The 16,441-nt window shown below is 49.1% G+C and overlaps 2 protein-coding genes across 3 annotated transcripts in view; both read left to right on the top strand.

Annotated features, from left to right (window-relative positions):
- NME9 (NME/NM23 family member 9) overlaps positions 1–16,441 on the top strand; it is a 316,239-nt gene that overhangs the window by 108,251 nt on the left and 191,547 nt on the right. The gene's annotated exons all lie outside the window — the stretch shown is intronic.
- Positions 9,112–16,303, top strand: CGGBP1 (CGG triplet repeat binding protein 1). 2 transcript variants are annotated; one of them, XR_003857424.1, is made up of 3 exons: positions 9,112–12,759; positions 14,022–14,420; positions 14,520–16,303. XR_003857424.1 is itself a non-coding variant. In XM_029606191.1 (2 exons), exons 1-2 carry the CDS (start codon positions 14,394–14,396, stop codon positions 15,333–15,335), a joined length of 843 nt encoding a protein of 280 aa, XP_029462051.1. In that variant the 5' UTR covers positions 13,580–14,393; the 3' UTR covers positions 15,336–16,303. The 2 variants fall into 2 exon arrangements, 1 of the variants encoding a protein (XP_029462051.1); XM_029606191.1 differs by lacking the exon at positions 9,112–12,759 and having other exon boundaries at positions 13,580–14,420.

Genomic DNA, 16,441 nt, shown 5'->3' with positions numbered 1-16,441 from the left:
GGATGGTAGTCCTCACATATGGGTGACATCACAGGATGGAGCCCTGTACGGAAAACTTTTCTGTCAAAGTTTCTACAAAGCTTTGACTGACACTGGCACACTGAGTATGCTCAGCCTGCAATTATCCCTGTGAGCCACAGGTGTCTCCCTCAGTCTCGTCTTATAGCTAAAAGCGCAATTGAAACTAAAATAAAAGTAAAAACGTATACAGACCCAACTCCGCGGGGTGGAGGGTGGGTTTCGTGAGGACTAACATCCTGCTGTCCTGTGAGAACACCTGTTACAGGTAAGCAACACTTGCTTTCTCACAGGACAAGCAGGATGGTAGTCCTCACACATGGGTGAGTACCGAACTGAGGATGCCCAAGAGTGCACCAAATGCACCCAAGACGCGCAAAATGCGCAATGACGGGGATGGAATTTGGAACGGAGGGCATCCTGAAACACTTAACGGGTTGGTGGAAGGATGTTAGGTAGTTAAACCGAAAAGAATAAGATTAGACGGACTGGCCAAACATGGAGCATGCCGGCTAGTCGTATCAAAGCAATATTGGGCTGCGAAGGTATGGAGAGAGAGCTCCAGGTTGCAGCCTGATAAATATGTACAAGCAGCAGCAGCCGAGGGGAAGCTATTGAGGCTGGGACGGACGCAACAGAGTGTGGTTGCACACAGTGTTGTAGTGAAATGCCTGCTTGTTGGCAGGAAAAGAGATACAGACCGTCAATTAGGAGGAATAGGTCTGTTTTCCCACTGGAACTCGCAGGTTGACTCTTGCCACAGAAGGAAAGAGTTAGGTGGAATTCCTATGGAATGTAGTGTGATCTAGATAGAATGCAAGTGCACTATTACTGTCCAAGAAGTGGAAAAAACCCTCTCGCTTTGGTGAGAGAGAGGTGTTGGGAAAAATGGGCAGAGTATATTCTGAGTAAGGTGAGATGCAACGTCTAACTTAAGAAGGATATAAAGTTGAATACGTAAAACCACTCATTCACGGAGGAACGCAGGGTCGGATGAGTATGTAACAAGGTGTGTAGCTCACTGACCCTGTTGGCAGAAATGACATTTATGAGGGAAAGAATTTCCCATGGCAAACTGTGAAATGAGAGGAATGGAAAGGCTCGAACGGAGAACGTATGAGACTTGATAAAGATTCCATTCCGTGACTAGTGAAAATAGAGGTGGCTTGATCAGTGGATAATCCATGGTAAGCTGACTCAGAAGAGGTTTACCGTTAATCGGGTATCCCCACTCCGAAACGATACACCAATTGGAACAGAGGTGTACCTATGTGGAGGATGTCTGGGGAGCAGAATCCGAGGGAGCAAGAGAAAAGAGTGGTATAGTAAAAAGAAAAAAGGGTAATACCCTTTTGTATGCGTCATGTGGTAAATCATGCCATTTTGAATGGTAGGATTTAGGTGTGGAAGGTTTTGTGACGCTACCAGTACCTGAGAACATCAGTGAGTCTACGATTTGAGTCTGACTTGTGAGAAAGCAAATTGGTTACTGGTGTGATAGATTGGTCTCAGCCAGGACATGGGTCTGAGGAACAGTGAACCCAGTCCCAGTTCAACATTAGAAGAGTGCTGGCTATGAGAGGCAGCAGAAGAGACACATTTAAGAGGCCCTTGATGGAAGAAAGGCGTCTATGGGAACACATTGGAAACATGTGTAGCGAGTAGAATCTGTGCACTGTATAGTTTGATTTGGATGCAGAAGGCAAGTTCGGTTGACCTCAGCGTTAGAAGATTTTTCCCGTTACACATGTAGTCCGAGACCATTCCAGAGGATGGAAACCTACATGGAGAAGGTCTGCTAGTGCGTTTAGTAAATCTCTTAGATAAGTGACTCGAGGATGCATGGAATGAGCAAGGGCCAAGGGTAGAGCTGAGCAGCTTCCTTGCAGAGCAGCTAAGAGGTTGTGCGTGCTTGTGTGTTGGAAAGCACATTGTCCCTATGCTGTCTGTCTGTATGCACAAAGATTTGTTGCAGAGGCAGTATTGGAAGGCATAAGGATATAACTCATGGCTACAAGCTCCAGGAAGTACATGCAAAATTGTGCCTGGAGCGGAACAGACGCATATTGGATTGAGAAGATGTTCGGTCAAACTCTACAACCGTGAGAAAATGCGAGCATGAGAAGCAGACTAGGTTTTGGTTCTAGATCTGCAATATGGAAGAGGGACGAAAGCGGTTGAACAGCTTAGACCCACTGATAATGGAATTTCACTGAATCTCACCCATAGCAGTTTTGGATCTATGAGGACAGTACATAGTGAAAAAACCCTATGGCCCAACAATGAAGAATTGAGGGGCTGAGATTATGGAATATGTGCGCAGGGACATGTAAGAACTTATTAGAATGTCTGCGTGGTTGCTGGACAGGAAGGTCATTGTGACTGTGGTGTCCAGAAATGTTGTATAAGGGATTTATGGCAGTGACAGTAATTCCAGGTAGTAATTTATAGTGAGTCATGTAGAAGTTAGAGCTCCTTGCATGGACTGACTGTGGTTATGCAGCTGTCCATGCAAGGAAAGTGTGAATGATGTTGCACTCCGTAGAGAAACAGCAGTCACCGATAGTGATTCAATGAAATACCCCAGTTGCCGAAGCTGGTGCAACCGGCAGAGCTTGGGATTGTAATATTGTTGACTCACCATGAAGCACATAGAAAGATTAGAGGTAATATGCTTACTGCAATATGGAAGCATGGTGATGAAAGATACCATTTTACTGTGCCTTCTGAAGAAAGTTGGTATTTCTGAGGTCCAGGATGGGCGGAGAGTAACTACTTTCTGTTGAAAGAAAGAATAGTATAATTAAAACTCCCCAACCCCCCTCCCCCCCTATGCGCTTTGTAGCATCTGGGGGAGTGTACCGGGAACCTTGGTACAAAGTGGGGTGGCCGCTCTGATATCCGGCCAGTTGGGAGACCAGGAGGTGTCCAACTGGAGGGGCTGATGTACTCTGGATATCAAGTAACCTCCCACGGGAGCGTGAGCGGTAAAGTCTTACCCGCATTTCTGTGTGCTGTACAAGGAGACGCCGAGACCTGTCGTCAGGCTTCGAGGTGGACTTGTACTTGAGACAGTATTTGCTGGATTTCATGTTTAGCAGATCAGCGAATGCACCTGGAACTTTGGTTCTGAATCAGGAACAGAAGCCAGAGCATTAATCAGTACAGAGCCTCGTTGCTGAAAACGGGAGGATGTCGTGATGCAATCCCAAAGAAAAGATAGAGAGGTTCTCTTGGTATTGTGGCTGACATAGCTGGCATAGCAATATGTGACACTAATACGGTTCTTGGAAGGTACATGACCTAGAACTTTTCGAACCATGAGGCTCGAATTAGAGAACACATCTCAATGGGAATGCCGCAGAAGCGGGTACTTACCATCCGAGGTGGATCACCGAAGGACGAGCTGGTGAAGATTGCTGGCTCCATGGATTTCAGGAGTCATTGAGGGAGTAGACGCCCGTCTCAACTCTGATGCCTGGTATGGTGGCGCAGGTATAGAGGAGACAGGCTGAGCGTGGCTGACGCTACCACCATAATTAGTGGAGGGCCACAATCTCGCACTGATGTCGGTGGGGCACGCCTCGGGAACAGGGGAGCCAATTAATAGCTCGTGGACCCGGCCCTCGTCGCAGCGGCTCGATGTCTTGTGACGCTAGTGCAGAATTCTTCAGAACTTGTTACGGTGTTTCTGAAGCACCAAGGACTGCCAATACCGTGCGGAACAGTGTCGATGGCAGTGGTGATGTTGCTCGGCCCGAGCATTCTCCAACATTGAGAAGGATAGCACCGATGTGCTGGATGGTGTCGGTGGCGGACGGTCAAAATGTCGGTGACGATGCATGCCACAGTGCTCGACCTGGTCTTTCCCCAGCACCGAGATGGATGCCTTCGCTGTCTTGGATGGCAACTGATGACGGACTGTCAGCATGCCTGCACTGCTCCTGGCACTATGTACTGTCGTAGGCTAATACGGGGCTTTAATAAGACCCCAAAGCATGTAGCACTGTTTTCAGGCGAGGGCATTACGTGGCGGTGCTATGTCGGTATTGACGTTGTCGATGGCGGCCGAAGTGGCCCCGAGGATATTGTAAAAAATATATATATGAAAAAACGTCGATGACTCGGGCAGAGCAATGATGACAGTGATGGAAGCACTGACGGCATCGGTGTAGGTATCTATGGGAACAATGTGGCATCGAATAATCGAAAAAAACATAGTTGGCATTGGAAAAATGATACCGGCATCGATGGCGTCTATGACCCCAACGATAGGAACGTCGAAGACACCGATGGAACGACGTGGGCGTCAAGGGCATTGATGTATGGAGGCGGGCACCGACGGCATGGCCACGGGTGTCGACGGTATCGATTGGATCAACTCGGGCACCAATGGCATCCATGGCATCGATGCTACCGACATGGGCATCGATGGCACAGACATGGGCACCGATGGAATCGATGTTGGCATCGATTCCATCGATGGAATGGACCTGGCATCGATGCCCATCGATGGAATAGACCTGGCCATCGATGGACGTGTCCTGGGCACCGATGGAAATGACCCTGGCATCGATGGAAGTGCCCTGGGTGACGATGACATCGACCCTGGCATGGATGGCACCGATGACACAAAGGTGAGTGTCAGTGGCATCCATCCGGGCAATGATGGCACCAAGGAAAACCAAGGAAAAATCAGCGCCATGGATGAAAAACATGGATGGCACTGATAGAAACGATGCAGGGACGATGGCATCAGAGTATCGCGGGGGGAGGGGTACCGATGGAATCTAAGAATCAAGGACAGTCTGAAGGGGGTACCGATGGTAGTGATGGGGGCATCGACTGCGCGAGGGTACCGAGGAAATCGAAGTGTCTGAAATCGACAGGGGCCCTGGCGGCAACGGAAACTGTGGAAGTCCCTGTCCCAGTAGCGCTAATAACCAGGCAGAGTGTCACAGAGGGACACTCGCAGGCTATGTGTGACTAACTGAAAACACAGGGAGAGAGAAGGCCACAGTCGGTTGGCAGGCCCTGGAGGTGACAGGAACCGACCAAAAAAACAGGGCTTAGTACTCACCGAGTGTCGAATAAACGTACGCGAAGGGAGACCCGTGCAGGGAAGAGTGTTTGTGAAGTAAAAGTTCAAGTGTTTCCGTGCGGAAAAAGTGTTAGAATTTCTCAAAGAGCTCCTAACCACTATGCTTACTGCAGAGCGGAAAAAAGAAGACTGAGGGAGACACCTGTGGCTCACAGGGATAGTTGCGCCTGCCAGCCAACGGCCAGCCCGCGTTCCCGCGTTCCTGGTCTTCAGATTTCCTTGTCCCATCTTCTGTCCATGTCCAAGTCTCAAGTCCAGAGTCTACTCTGCCTTCGGTGTGGTCTGCCACCAGCCCACAGGTTGCACAGCGGCACAGGACTCTCCCAAAGTCTTCATCATGTTTCCAGTGCCAAGTCTTCATTATGTTTGAAGCCCAGAGTCTGCTCTGCATATGGCGTGGTCCACGACTAGCCCTCGGGCTTTTTCCAGTGCCAAGTCTTCATTATGTTTCAAGTCCAGAGTCTGCTCCGCATATGGCATGGTCCATGACTATCCCACGGGCTGTGTAGGGCTCGCTCTGAACCTGAATCTGAAACCTGAACCTGAACCCAAATCTGAGAGCCTTCGAACAGAACCTTCATCTAAGTTCCAAGCCTTTGTCTAAACCCCAAGTCTCCAGTGCCTTCGATAAGTCCTCATCTCCAGAATCATCTTTAGTCCTCGCCTCCGTTTGTCCTGATGCTCAAGCCATTCCCAAGCAGCAAGTCCTAAAAGGCTTTCACAGTGGCCGAAGGGCTACCCCAGAGACCAGCATTGCATTGCTGGGTCTCACTTCCTGTGCATGCAGGTTCTGCGAGGCCTTCAAGCTATGTTACAAGTTTAAGCCACGTTCCAAGACAAGAGGATTTCAGTTTCACTCAACCTGTGCCCAGATGCGCTCGCCTACCCACGGTGCGTACCTTGGAGCCTTGCCCTGGGTTGTGCTGTGGTCCAAGGACTTGCACTTTCCCATCGATCAGGTCCCGAACCCGATGGCAACAGTGGGCCATGATGTCCCTCTTTCCTCAACAAAGCCCCTGTGCACTTCTTCTCCACCTGAGGCTTGGTCTCTATCCTCTGGATAATTATGGCAGGCTGCTTGGCCAGCCCACCCTTCCCCTTCTAGCATTGACCTCTAGCACCATTTTGATTTTGGCACCAATGAGTTCTTTCCTGCTTCTGTCTTTGAGAGGACGATGTGGGAATGGAGCGGTATCTCTGGGGCACTATTAATGCATGATTACTTAAGGTTTCACTCCCTTTAGTAACGCATGTGTAAAATGTACTGCTAACACATGCATTAAAATTGATGAATTGATCTGCATTAATGCCTGATTTTAGCATATCTGCATAGATAGACCTCTTAGTCCATTCTCCAGGATAAACATCCTTTCCTGCTCTAAAATTCTCTCTATTATATCTTAGTTATTTATGGAAGATCTCTTATGCAGCTCTGGGTTTTTTCTATCATAAGTCTGCTTCCATAAACAAAAAATCAAAGGTTCTAACACTATATTTCTTAACAGTTAACCAGTTTATCCTTATAGTAGTTTTTCTCATGACATTTTGGAAAGGATAAAACTGCCACACGATGGCACTGTAGTTCAAGGACTGGAAAATTATTCTAAAACCTAATAACTGAATCCAATGCAAGGGGCAATGCGCTACAGTTATACGTGTCCTATGGGAGTGTAGTATAAGCAACAAGCTGAATGTCTTGCGACAAATGAGAACAAAACCGTAGAACAAAATGTCAAGGTCAGCAAGAAGAGCACATTTCATAAGTGTGTGGTCCAACCTTGGTGAGGGAGGACAGTTATGCCTAGTTCTTTAGGACAAGCATAATATAATCAAAGTTAATTAGAGCATAACATCACAAAGTATGGATCCTCCTCTCCTTTCTTTCTACCCAGTCTTTGTCATAAACACAAAGTTTTTACAGCTGAAAGTTTACACTGTAAAAAGAATACTAGAGTTTCAGACAGTACTATCTTATAGATGGGTTGGGAATACAAAGGTAAATAGAGAAATTATGCAACAGTCAACCCTGGATTTGTACTACTGAGTACAGAGCATTGGCTGTCAGTGTTACTCTTGTGCTACATTCAGTTCTCCTGCAAGAATCTTCACTGTGCTTCCCCCTGTGCTTCCCCCGCCTCACGGATCTTCCGCTGGGGGACCAGAGCGCACCAGGCAGTGTCTCAGGGACTACACATGGGGGCCCCAGGGTCCACTTTGCCCCTTCCGCACGGGGAGGAGAGGGCGCATACCCGGGCCAGGGGGGAGACCCCTCCCCTGGACCAGCCGGATGATCCCCTAGCTGAGCCACAGCTAGAGGGAGGCAACCCGCGGGTGCTCTACATCTTCGGGAGAGATGAACTTGAGAATCTCCAGATCCTGCAGGAGTTGGATCTTCATCCCTCTCCTGAGCCGCTGGGACCCTCTGCTCCAGTGGTGCATCGTCAGCTAGAAAGGGGGACCCAGTCCTGGCGGGGTTGCGCCCCCGGTCTCGGGCCTTTCACGCTCATTCTACGTTGCTACAACTATTGACCAGGGAGTGGGACTCTCCCGAATCCTTCCTAAAGGTCGGATGGGCTATGGAGAAGCTCCATCCTCTACCGGAGGACTTCCTGGACTTGCTCAAGGGGCCAAAAGTGGATTCGGCAGTGCCGGCGTTTACCAAGAGGACAACTATCCCTGTCACGGGTGGCATGGCCTTTCGGGACCTCCAGGACAGGAAGCTAGAAATCTGCCTTAAGAGAGTCTTTGAAGTCTCGGCACATGGATTACGCGCGGCTGCCTGCAGCTTCCTCGCCCAGAGGGCGAGTCTCCTTGGGGTTCAACAGCCGCTCACATCTCAATCCCTGCCACCAGCTGACCGCCTAGTGTCGGCCATAGCATACGGGACGGACGCCCGATATGCTTTGTTCCGAGTCTTGGCGAGATCTATGGACTCGGCGGTGTCAGCGAGACATCTTCTGGGCCTCCGCAACTGGTCGGCAGGCTCCTCCTCCAAGACCAGCCTGGGCTCGCTTCCTTGCAAAGGCAAGTTCTGCTTTGGGGAAGACCTCGATCAGATCATCAAGTCTCTGGCAGAGATTACGGTCCACCGGTTTCCTGAGGATCGTCGGAGGACTTCCAGGGCCTTCAATCCCTCCAGGTCGCGACCCCGGGCTCAGAGTCATTACCGGGGGTACTGACCGGCGGGGCCCAGGGCGTCTTCTTCCAGATCCCAGTCCTGGACCCATTCCTTTCTAGATTGCAGACCCGCCCAGGAGGTGCCGGGTCAGGGGTCCCTCGACAAATCCTCTCAATGATGTCAGGCTCACCCACTCCTCTCTCCCTCGGAACGGGGGTCGCATCTCCCTCTTCTACGAGGAGTGGGTGCACATTACCTCAGTCCAGTGGGTCCTCGACATTTTAAGGAACGGCTACGCATTAGAGTTTGCCCGCCTGCCAAGGGACCGGTTTCTCTTCTCTCCTTGCGGTTCGTCTCACAAGAGGCTAGCGGTACGACAGCCCCTAGACCGCCTCCAGACGCTAGGGGCCATTCAGCCTGTCCCCTCCGGTGAGGTGGGCTCGGGCCATTATTCCATCTACTTCGTCGTACCCAAGAAGGACGGGTCTTGTCGTCCAATCCTGGATCGCAAGGAGGTCAATAAGTCCCTCAGGGTGCTCTGTTTCCACATGGAGACCCTGCACTTTGTCATCGCGGCGGTACATCAGGGGGAATTTTCTGGCCTCCCGGGACCTGACGGAAGCCTATCTCCACATTTCCATGCTCCCGGCTCATCGGCGGTTCTTTCGCTTCAAGATCCTGGATCAACCCCTTCAGGTCCGGGCTCTTCCTTTCAGCCTGACGGCCGCCCCGCAGCCTTTCACAAATATCATGGCAGTGGTGGTGGCGTCTCTGAGGCGAGAGGTGATCTTTGTGCATCCCTACCTGGATGACTGACTCATTCGGGCGAAGTCCTTCGCACAGGGACAGGCGGCAGTCTCCAGGGTCGTACAGCTCCTCCCATCCTTGGGCTGGGTAGTACACTTCACCAAGAGTTCCCTCACACCCTCTCAGTCCTTGGACGTTTTGGGAGCACGGTTCGATACTCTTCAGGGCAAGGTCTTACTGCGCCCGGACACAGCTCTGGCCTTTTGGGAACAGATACAACTTTTTATTATGCTGCCAGTGCCCATGGCGTTCACAATCGACCTCGTCCATTGGGTTTTTGCTCACCTACGGCCGTTTCAGGCGGCCCTGCTATCCCGCTGGAAGCCGGTCTTGCAGGATTACCAATTCATTCCACCTCTCCCCCAGCAGGTCAAGGATAGCTTGCGTTGGTGGCTGGACCCGCGGCATCTGGCATAAGGTCTTTCGCTTGAAATCCCGGATTGGGTGGTAGTCACCACCGATGTCAGTCTGTCCGGATGGGGGGCAGTTTGCGGGCACAGCTTGGCCCTCATCCACTTCTTTCCTCTGGTGCGGAATCGAGTGGTACGCATCCTCTCGGCCAACGCGACCACCGTCATATATATCAACCGGCAAGGTGGCACAAGGAGTCGACATGTAGCGCTCGAGACGGCCCGTCTGATGACATGGGCGGAGCAGTGCCTGGCGCCCTCCCACATCGCGGGCGTGGACACCGTGCAGGCAGATTACCTGACCCGTCAGCGACTGAATCCTGGGGAGTGGACTCTCCCCGAAGAGGCGCGGCAACTCATCGTTCATTGCTAGGGGCAGCCTCGCTTGGGTTTGGCGACGTCCCTCAACGCCACAGCAGCCAGATCCTTCAGCCGCTGTCGGGAGCGGGAGGCAGAAGGAGTGCTCCCATGGCCTCACCGTCTCCTCCTCTACATATCCTCCCCCATGGACTCTGGTGGGCAAGGTCATCCGGAAGATAGAGCACCATCTGGGTCCTGTCATCGTAGTGGCCCCCGAATGGTCCGGTCGACCCTGGTTCGCCGATCTTCTCCAGTTGGTGGTGGACGGTCAGCTTCGCCTGGGACATCTTCCTCAGCTGCTCCATCAGGGACCAGTATTTTTCGATCAGGCAGAACGCTTCTGTTTTGCGGCCTGTCTTTTTAACGGCGCAGTCTCCGATGCAAGGAACACCCGGAGGCGGTAGTCTCAACTCTTCTCACGGCCCACAAGCCTTCGACATCCATCGCCTACGTGAGGGTCTGGAAGGTCTTCGAGACTTGGTGTTCTTCCAGGGGCGTCTTTTTCCCACGAGGGCCTCAGTCCCGCAGCTCCTGGCGTTCCTTCAAGACGGATTGGACAAAGGGCTCTCCTACAACTCCTTGCATGTCCAGGTGGCCGCTCTGGGGTGGCTCCTCCAGTACGAAGATCATACCTCCTTCTTGGGACAGCCGGACATTTCACGTTTCCTCAACGGGGCGAGGCCCTTACGGCCCCCAGTGAGGGATCCTTGCCCTTCCTGGAGCCTCAATTTAGTACTCCGGACACTGGCAGGCTCACCCTTTGAGCCTCAGCGCACCGCCACCATCAAGGATCTTACCCTCAAGACAATCTTCCCGATGGCTATCTCGTCACCACGTCACATCTCGGGAACTACAAGCGCTCTTCGGTCGGGAACTCTGCCTCTGGTTCACGGATTCTGGGGTATCTCTCCGGACAGTCCCCTCCTTCTTGCCGAAGGTCGTTTCAATTTTCCATAAGAACCAGACAGTAGAGCTTCCGTCCTTCCCAGCTGACGAGCCGAGAACGCTCCGGGCTCTGGACGCCAAATGCACGCTTCTTCACTACCTGGAGGTAACGAACAACTTCCGGGTCTCGGATCATCTGTTCATTCTGTGCTCGGGACCAAGGAAGGGTTCCCCGTCCTTGAAGATGACCATTGCGAGATGGCTCCAGGAAGCTATAGCCTCTGCATATATAGCTGCGGGTCGGACTCCACCTCTGGGCGACAAAGCCCATACTGTTCGCTCCCCATCGGCTACTTAGGCCGAGGTGCAGTCCGTCGCCCCTCAGGAAATCTGTCAAGTGGTGTCTTCATCTTGGAGGTCCTTACATACCTTCTCGAGACACTATCGCCTGCACCTACCGTCGTCCATTTCCGGTGCCTTAGGGACAGGGTCCTTCGAGCAGGGCTTTCAAGGGCCCACCCGGTTTAGGGAAGCTTTGGTACATCCCACCGTCTGGACTGATCCTGGTACGTTCAGGGAAAAGAAAATTATTCCTTACCTGCTAATTTTCGTTCCTGTGGTACCAAGGATCAGTCCAGACGCCCACCGCATAATTTACTGGGGCTATGGGTTCTTCCCTGCTCGCTCTTTTCCTTTTTCCTACTGCTCGAGACTCTTTCGCATTTGTCAACCTGTTTTCACAGTTCTTTCTGCGAGTTACTAGTAGGCACAAGCTGAACTCTTGCTAGTTGGCATGAGTTGACCAGTTTCCGGTTGGTTATGATTGGGGACTCTTGATCCATCCTCTTTCAAGTTTTGTTCTTCTGGCTTTGATATACTCTATACTGAGCTCCTGTAGAGGGTGCACTGGCTTATGTGTCAGCACCCTTCGAAGTTTTGTCTGACTCCCTCTGCTGGACGGAGGACATAACCCACCGTCTGGATTGATCCTTGGTACTACAGGAACGAAAATTAGCAGGTAAGGAATAATTTTCTTATGCCAAAGTAGGAAGGGACCTTTCATGCAATTCTGGTCTTGAAGAAGGTAAATGTGGCTCTCAAGGTTCCCCATTTCCAGATGGAGACTCTCAGGTCTGTCATAGTGGTGGTGCAAAGCAGGGAGTACTTAGCTTCCCTGGATCTGACGGAACTGTATTTACATATTGGAATCCGCCGGGATCATCAGACTGACTGCCATCCCTGTGATGGGCTGCCTTCGGGATCTGGATGCTACTTGTAAGGTCATTCTTACCTTACATATTATACGGACCCCCAAGCCATGCCATTACAGGGGTGGCAAGCAGTCTGTGGAAGTGTGCCTGGTCTGTAGCACCAGCACCAGGCCTCTATGTCCTCTGCTATTCACCAGTGGACATTGTGGATCACACAGTAGTACTACACTCCTCCTCCCAACTTGTCACACAGCAGCTGACACTGTGTCAGTACACTCAGCAAGTACACGTCATATTAGGTTAACAGTGAAAGCTACATATGGAGGCGCTCACACACACTTTTATTATTGACACCAAAAAGGGAGCAGAATATCTAGTCCTGTGAGAGGATGACTAACTTCCAATTACCTCCACACATGTTGTACATGTACACAAGATTCAGTGTTGGTCATGAAGCAACTTTGCATGCCACATACAGGGCTACATAAGCAGGAGTTAGCTAAGAGTATGGTGTGTGAAGAAGGTAACAAGAGGCAAGGTTGAAGGTCCCCAGTACTCCTGGGGGAATTCTGTGCTACTGCGGAATGCAGAATTCCTTCTTCGCAGATTTCCTCCTTCACCTCGCAGATTTCTTCTATCATCGCAGTTCGCACAGATTTCCTTGCCGCCACGCAGATTTCCTTGCTGCCGTGCAGATTTCTCACCGTTGCCTCGTGATTTCCTCCCGCCCCGGAAAAGGAAAAAAAAACGGAAGCATTCCGCGCACAGACAGCGGCCAATCCGGGACAGCGAAGTCAGGTGGCGCATGGAGAGTGGAGGCATTGCATCGCAGCATGGCACCGCCTCGAGGTTAGCAAGCTGTACCGTGTTTAAAACTAAAAACACAATCGCAAATAGAGAGAAAGGGGAAGGGGGAATGGAGAAAGAGGGGAAGGGGGAAAAGAAAGGAGAAGAGGGAGAGAGAGAGGGGAGAGAAACAGGGGGAGGGGGAGGTAGAAAGAGAAGGGGGAAAGAGAGAAAGAAGGGGAAAGGAGAAGGGGAAAAAGGAGGAGAAGAGGGAGAGAGAAGGGAGGGGGAGGGAGAAAGAAAAGGGGAAAAAGGAGGAGAAGGGAGAGAAGGGGAAAAAGGAGGAGAAGGGAGAGAGAAGGGAGGGGAAAGAAAGAGAGAAGGGGAGGGGGAAAGAGAGGGGCTAAAGAAGAGACCCAGGCCCTGGCCCTGGCCCTGAGACTGTATGTTTGAGCCCTTGTGTTTGTTGTGAACCAGTGGGTAGGTGTCTTAACTGGGAGGAGAAGAGAGAGAGAGAGAAGGGAGGGGAACAGAGGGAAGGGGGAAGGGAAAAAGAGAAAGAAGGGGGAGGGGGAAAGAAGGAGGAAGGGGGGAAAAGAGGAGAAGGGAGGGGAACAGAGGGGAAGGGGGAAAGAGAAAGAGAAAGAAAGGGGGAGGGGGAAAGAGAAGGGCTAAAGAAGAGACCAGGCCCTGGCCCTGAGACTGTTTGAGCCCTTGTGTTTGTTGTGAGCCAGTGGGTAGTGTCTACCTGGGAGTCTGTATGGGAGGAGGGGAGTGTGTGTGTGTGTGTGTGTGTGAGAGAGAGAGAGAGAGTTGTATGTGGGAAGACAGAACATGTGTGTGACAGATAGCATGTGAGAGAAAGCATATGTCTGATATTATGTAAGAGAGACAGTGAGCATGATGGGGATTCATCCCAAGTCTCCCATACGGCAGTGGCATGATGCAACCATTAGAGAAGCCACTTCCACGCCACAGAGGTGGAGATGCAATTGCATCAGAGCCCATGCAGTGAAGGGGCCCTGGTAATACTCAGGTGGAGAGGTTAGCAACAACTGCAACAGTCCCTGCCAGCTTGGCTCATCTGCCAGCAGCAGCAATTGGCTCATCTGCCAGCAGTGTCAAATTGCCAGGGACACTCATGGAGGGGTGACAGCAGCTGCTTAGATCTTTCCTTCAGTTGTCAGGGCCAGTGAGATGGCTGTCTCCTTGCAGAATTACAGAGTATGGGAGTTGAATGGAGAAAATAAGTATTTTTCGTCATCGGGTTTCAAGAAAAACACTGTCTTATGAACAGTGAACTAATAGTATCTTCATCATAACAGGTCTTTTACGAACCAGCTGGGAAATAATATGTCCGAAGAACCAAGTACTTCTCAATGTGCCCAGTGGTCAAACCAAGAAGTCAGCAGGAAACAGAGAGACATTTGTTCTTTTGCACAGCATCATGATCGGCCTTCACGTGCATCAAAAAAGTCCACACCAGGATCCCGTGTTCGAGAATTCCCTGAAAAATTGCATGCAGATGGGAACAAATTATTCTGCACAATTTGCAATGTTGTTCTCAATCATGACTGCAGATCTGTGATTCTGGATCACTTTGCATCCAGAAAACCAAACTGAAGGAAGATGTACTTCAACAGGAGGACGGAGGAATCAAATGCCAGAAGACCATCACAAGTACACTGAAAAACAAAATGCAGGCAGAGAAAGAACGTGTGGATGTAAGTCCCTTCACTTTTTCACTTTCATGGGATTTTTATTATTTAATGCGAGTTACCTTGGATAAGGGCACTCAAGAATGTTCAATCCTCTTCTTTCAGATTTGTAAAGCATGGGTGAAGACACTCGCAGGTGCCAATATCCCACTGTCCAAAATTGAACACCCACTTGTAAGAGAATTTCTCAACAGCAGGGTTCGGAATGGTGGTGCAATTCCTGGAAGGACCCAACTGACTGAGACATACTTACCTGAAGTCTACCATGAAGAAAAAGAAAAGTTACAACTGATGCTTAAAGATCAAAAAGTTGCAATTATCTTTGATGAAACATGTGATGATGATGCAAGATCAGTTCTGAATGTATTGTTTGCACCATTGGAACCTGATTGCACTGGGCATGTAAAATCATTTTTGGCAAATATAGTGTTTTTAGATGTTGTTAATCACTTAATTGTTGCCCAAGCTGTAGTCAAAGCGATAAATGGTTATCAGATTGATTACAACAGCAATTTGGTAATCGATACTGATAATGATAGTTATATGGAAAAAGCTTTTAATTCTGTGCTCTCTACACTGTTTCCAAATTCTGTGCATATCACTTGTTTGGCACATATTGTTAACTTAGTTGGTGAATCATTCAGAAAGCCTTTTCAGTTAATTGATACATTTGTAAGGAGCTTCAAAAACATGTTCTATAACTCTAGTAGTAGGAAAGCGAAGTACCTGCGTTTCTTGAACAAAAAAGTACAAGAGAAATCTCTAGCTGCTAAAGCATCCATGCCTCCAAGTCCTGTCGGAATACATTGGAACAGCTGGTTCCAATCTATTCAGTATCATGTTAAGAATTTTCACTTTTACAAAGAATTCTTCATTGAAGAGTGTAACAGTAACTCCCCAGTTTCTATGCACACTATTTAGAAAATGTTGAATGATCTAACTACATTCACACAGATCAATTTTCTAGCAAAAAATGTGAACGAATTCTCAATTTAAATCTGGCCTTTGAGAGTAGGAAACCTTGCACTGTTAAAGCATTTGATCTTCTGGAAGAACTGCAGATATATTTCAATTCACATCTAGAACTCCCTTCAGAAAGCACTTCTGAGATCTTTGAATTTAAGGAGGCTGAAAACTTATGTCCTGTCGAAAGATTTGCCTGTCTAGATCTCTTCAAAGAGACAAATATTTGTCATTTGGCCAACCAGGTCTTAATTATCTGAAGGCTTGTAGGTTATTTGATCCTCAATATGAGTATTTTCAGGCAATAACTGGTTTCTCCGAGGTACCTGAATGTGAATTAAAATTGTACAGGGAAAAGACTGTGCCTGAAGCTATTCAGAATCATGCTATGATAGACCTCCAAGTGTTTTGGTTTTCAGTCAAAGAGAGAATTGCAAATATTGCCACATTGGCCTTCAGTTGCATAAACTGTCTCCAACTATGCAGATGCAGAGAAGATTTTCACTGTATAATCTGATACTTTCTGCCAGAAGGAAATCACTAAGTGAGAAAAACATGAAGGCACTTTGTTTTTTGTACTATTATGTAAATGAAACTACTGGATTGAGTAGTAGCAGATAAAGATAGTTTCCCTTAATTGGCAAAGCACTGGAAAGATCCAACCCTCCAGGCTCCTCATGGGGATTGGATCTCCCTAGCTATCTTTTTCCACCCCAGTTAAATAGATTATCTGAAATTGTATGGTGTTCCCATTTATATTGAAACTTTGAAAATCATTCAGAGTCACAAAGAAGACTGATTCTTATATGAAGAAGATAAACATTCTCTTTGTTACAGTTTGGTACTTTCTGCCAGAAGGAAATCACTAAAATGTGAAGGCTCTTTGTTTTCTGTACTATTATTTAAATGATAATACTGGATTGCACTGAAATGTAGAAGAATTTGCAAAAAATTATTATGTTATTTTAAAAAATAAATGTGCAGAACTTTGCAGAATTCAGAAAATGTGTGTGCAGAATTTTCAATTTTTGGTTGCAGAATTTTCAATTTTTTTGCACAGAATC

This window comes from Rhinatrema bivittatum, chromosome 6 (assembly GCF_901001135.1).
Source record: "Rhinatrema bivittatum chromosome 6, aRhiBiv1.1, whole genome shotgun sequence".
NCBI classification, from domain to species: Eukaryota; Metazoa; Chordata; class Amphibia; order Gymnophiona; family Rhinatrematidae; genus Rhinatrema; species Rhinatrema bivittatum.
Note: the sequence above shows the minus strand (reverse complement) of the source record. Positions and strands in the feature narration are given on the sequence as shown.

Excerpts from the sequence above, each read along its gene's own strand:
- CGGBP1 (XM_029606191.1), top strand. The coding sequence starts at position 14,394 with ATGCAGGCAGAGAAAGAACGTGTGGAT. Across the intron at positions 14,421-14,519 it reads CAGAGAAAGAACGTGTGGAT|ATTTGTAAAGCATGGGTGAA; the intron begins GTAAGTCCCTTC and ends CTCTTCTTTCAG.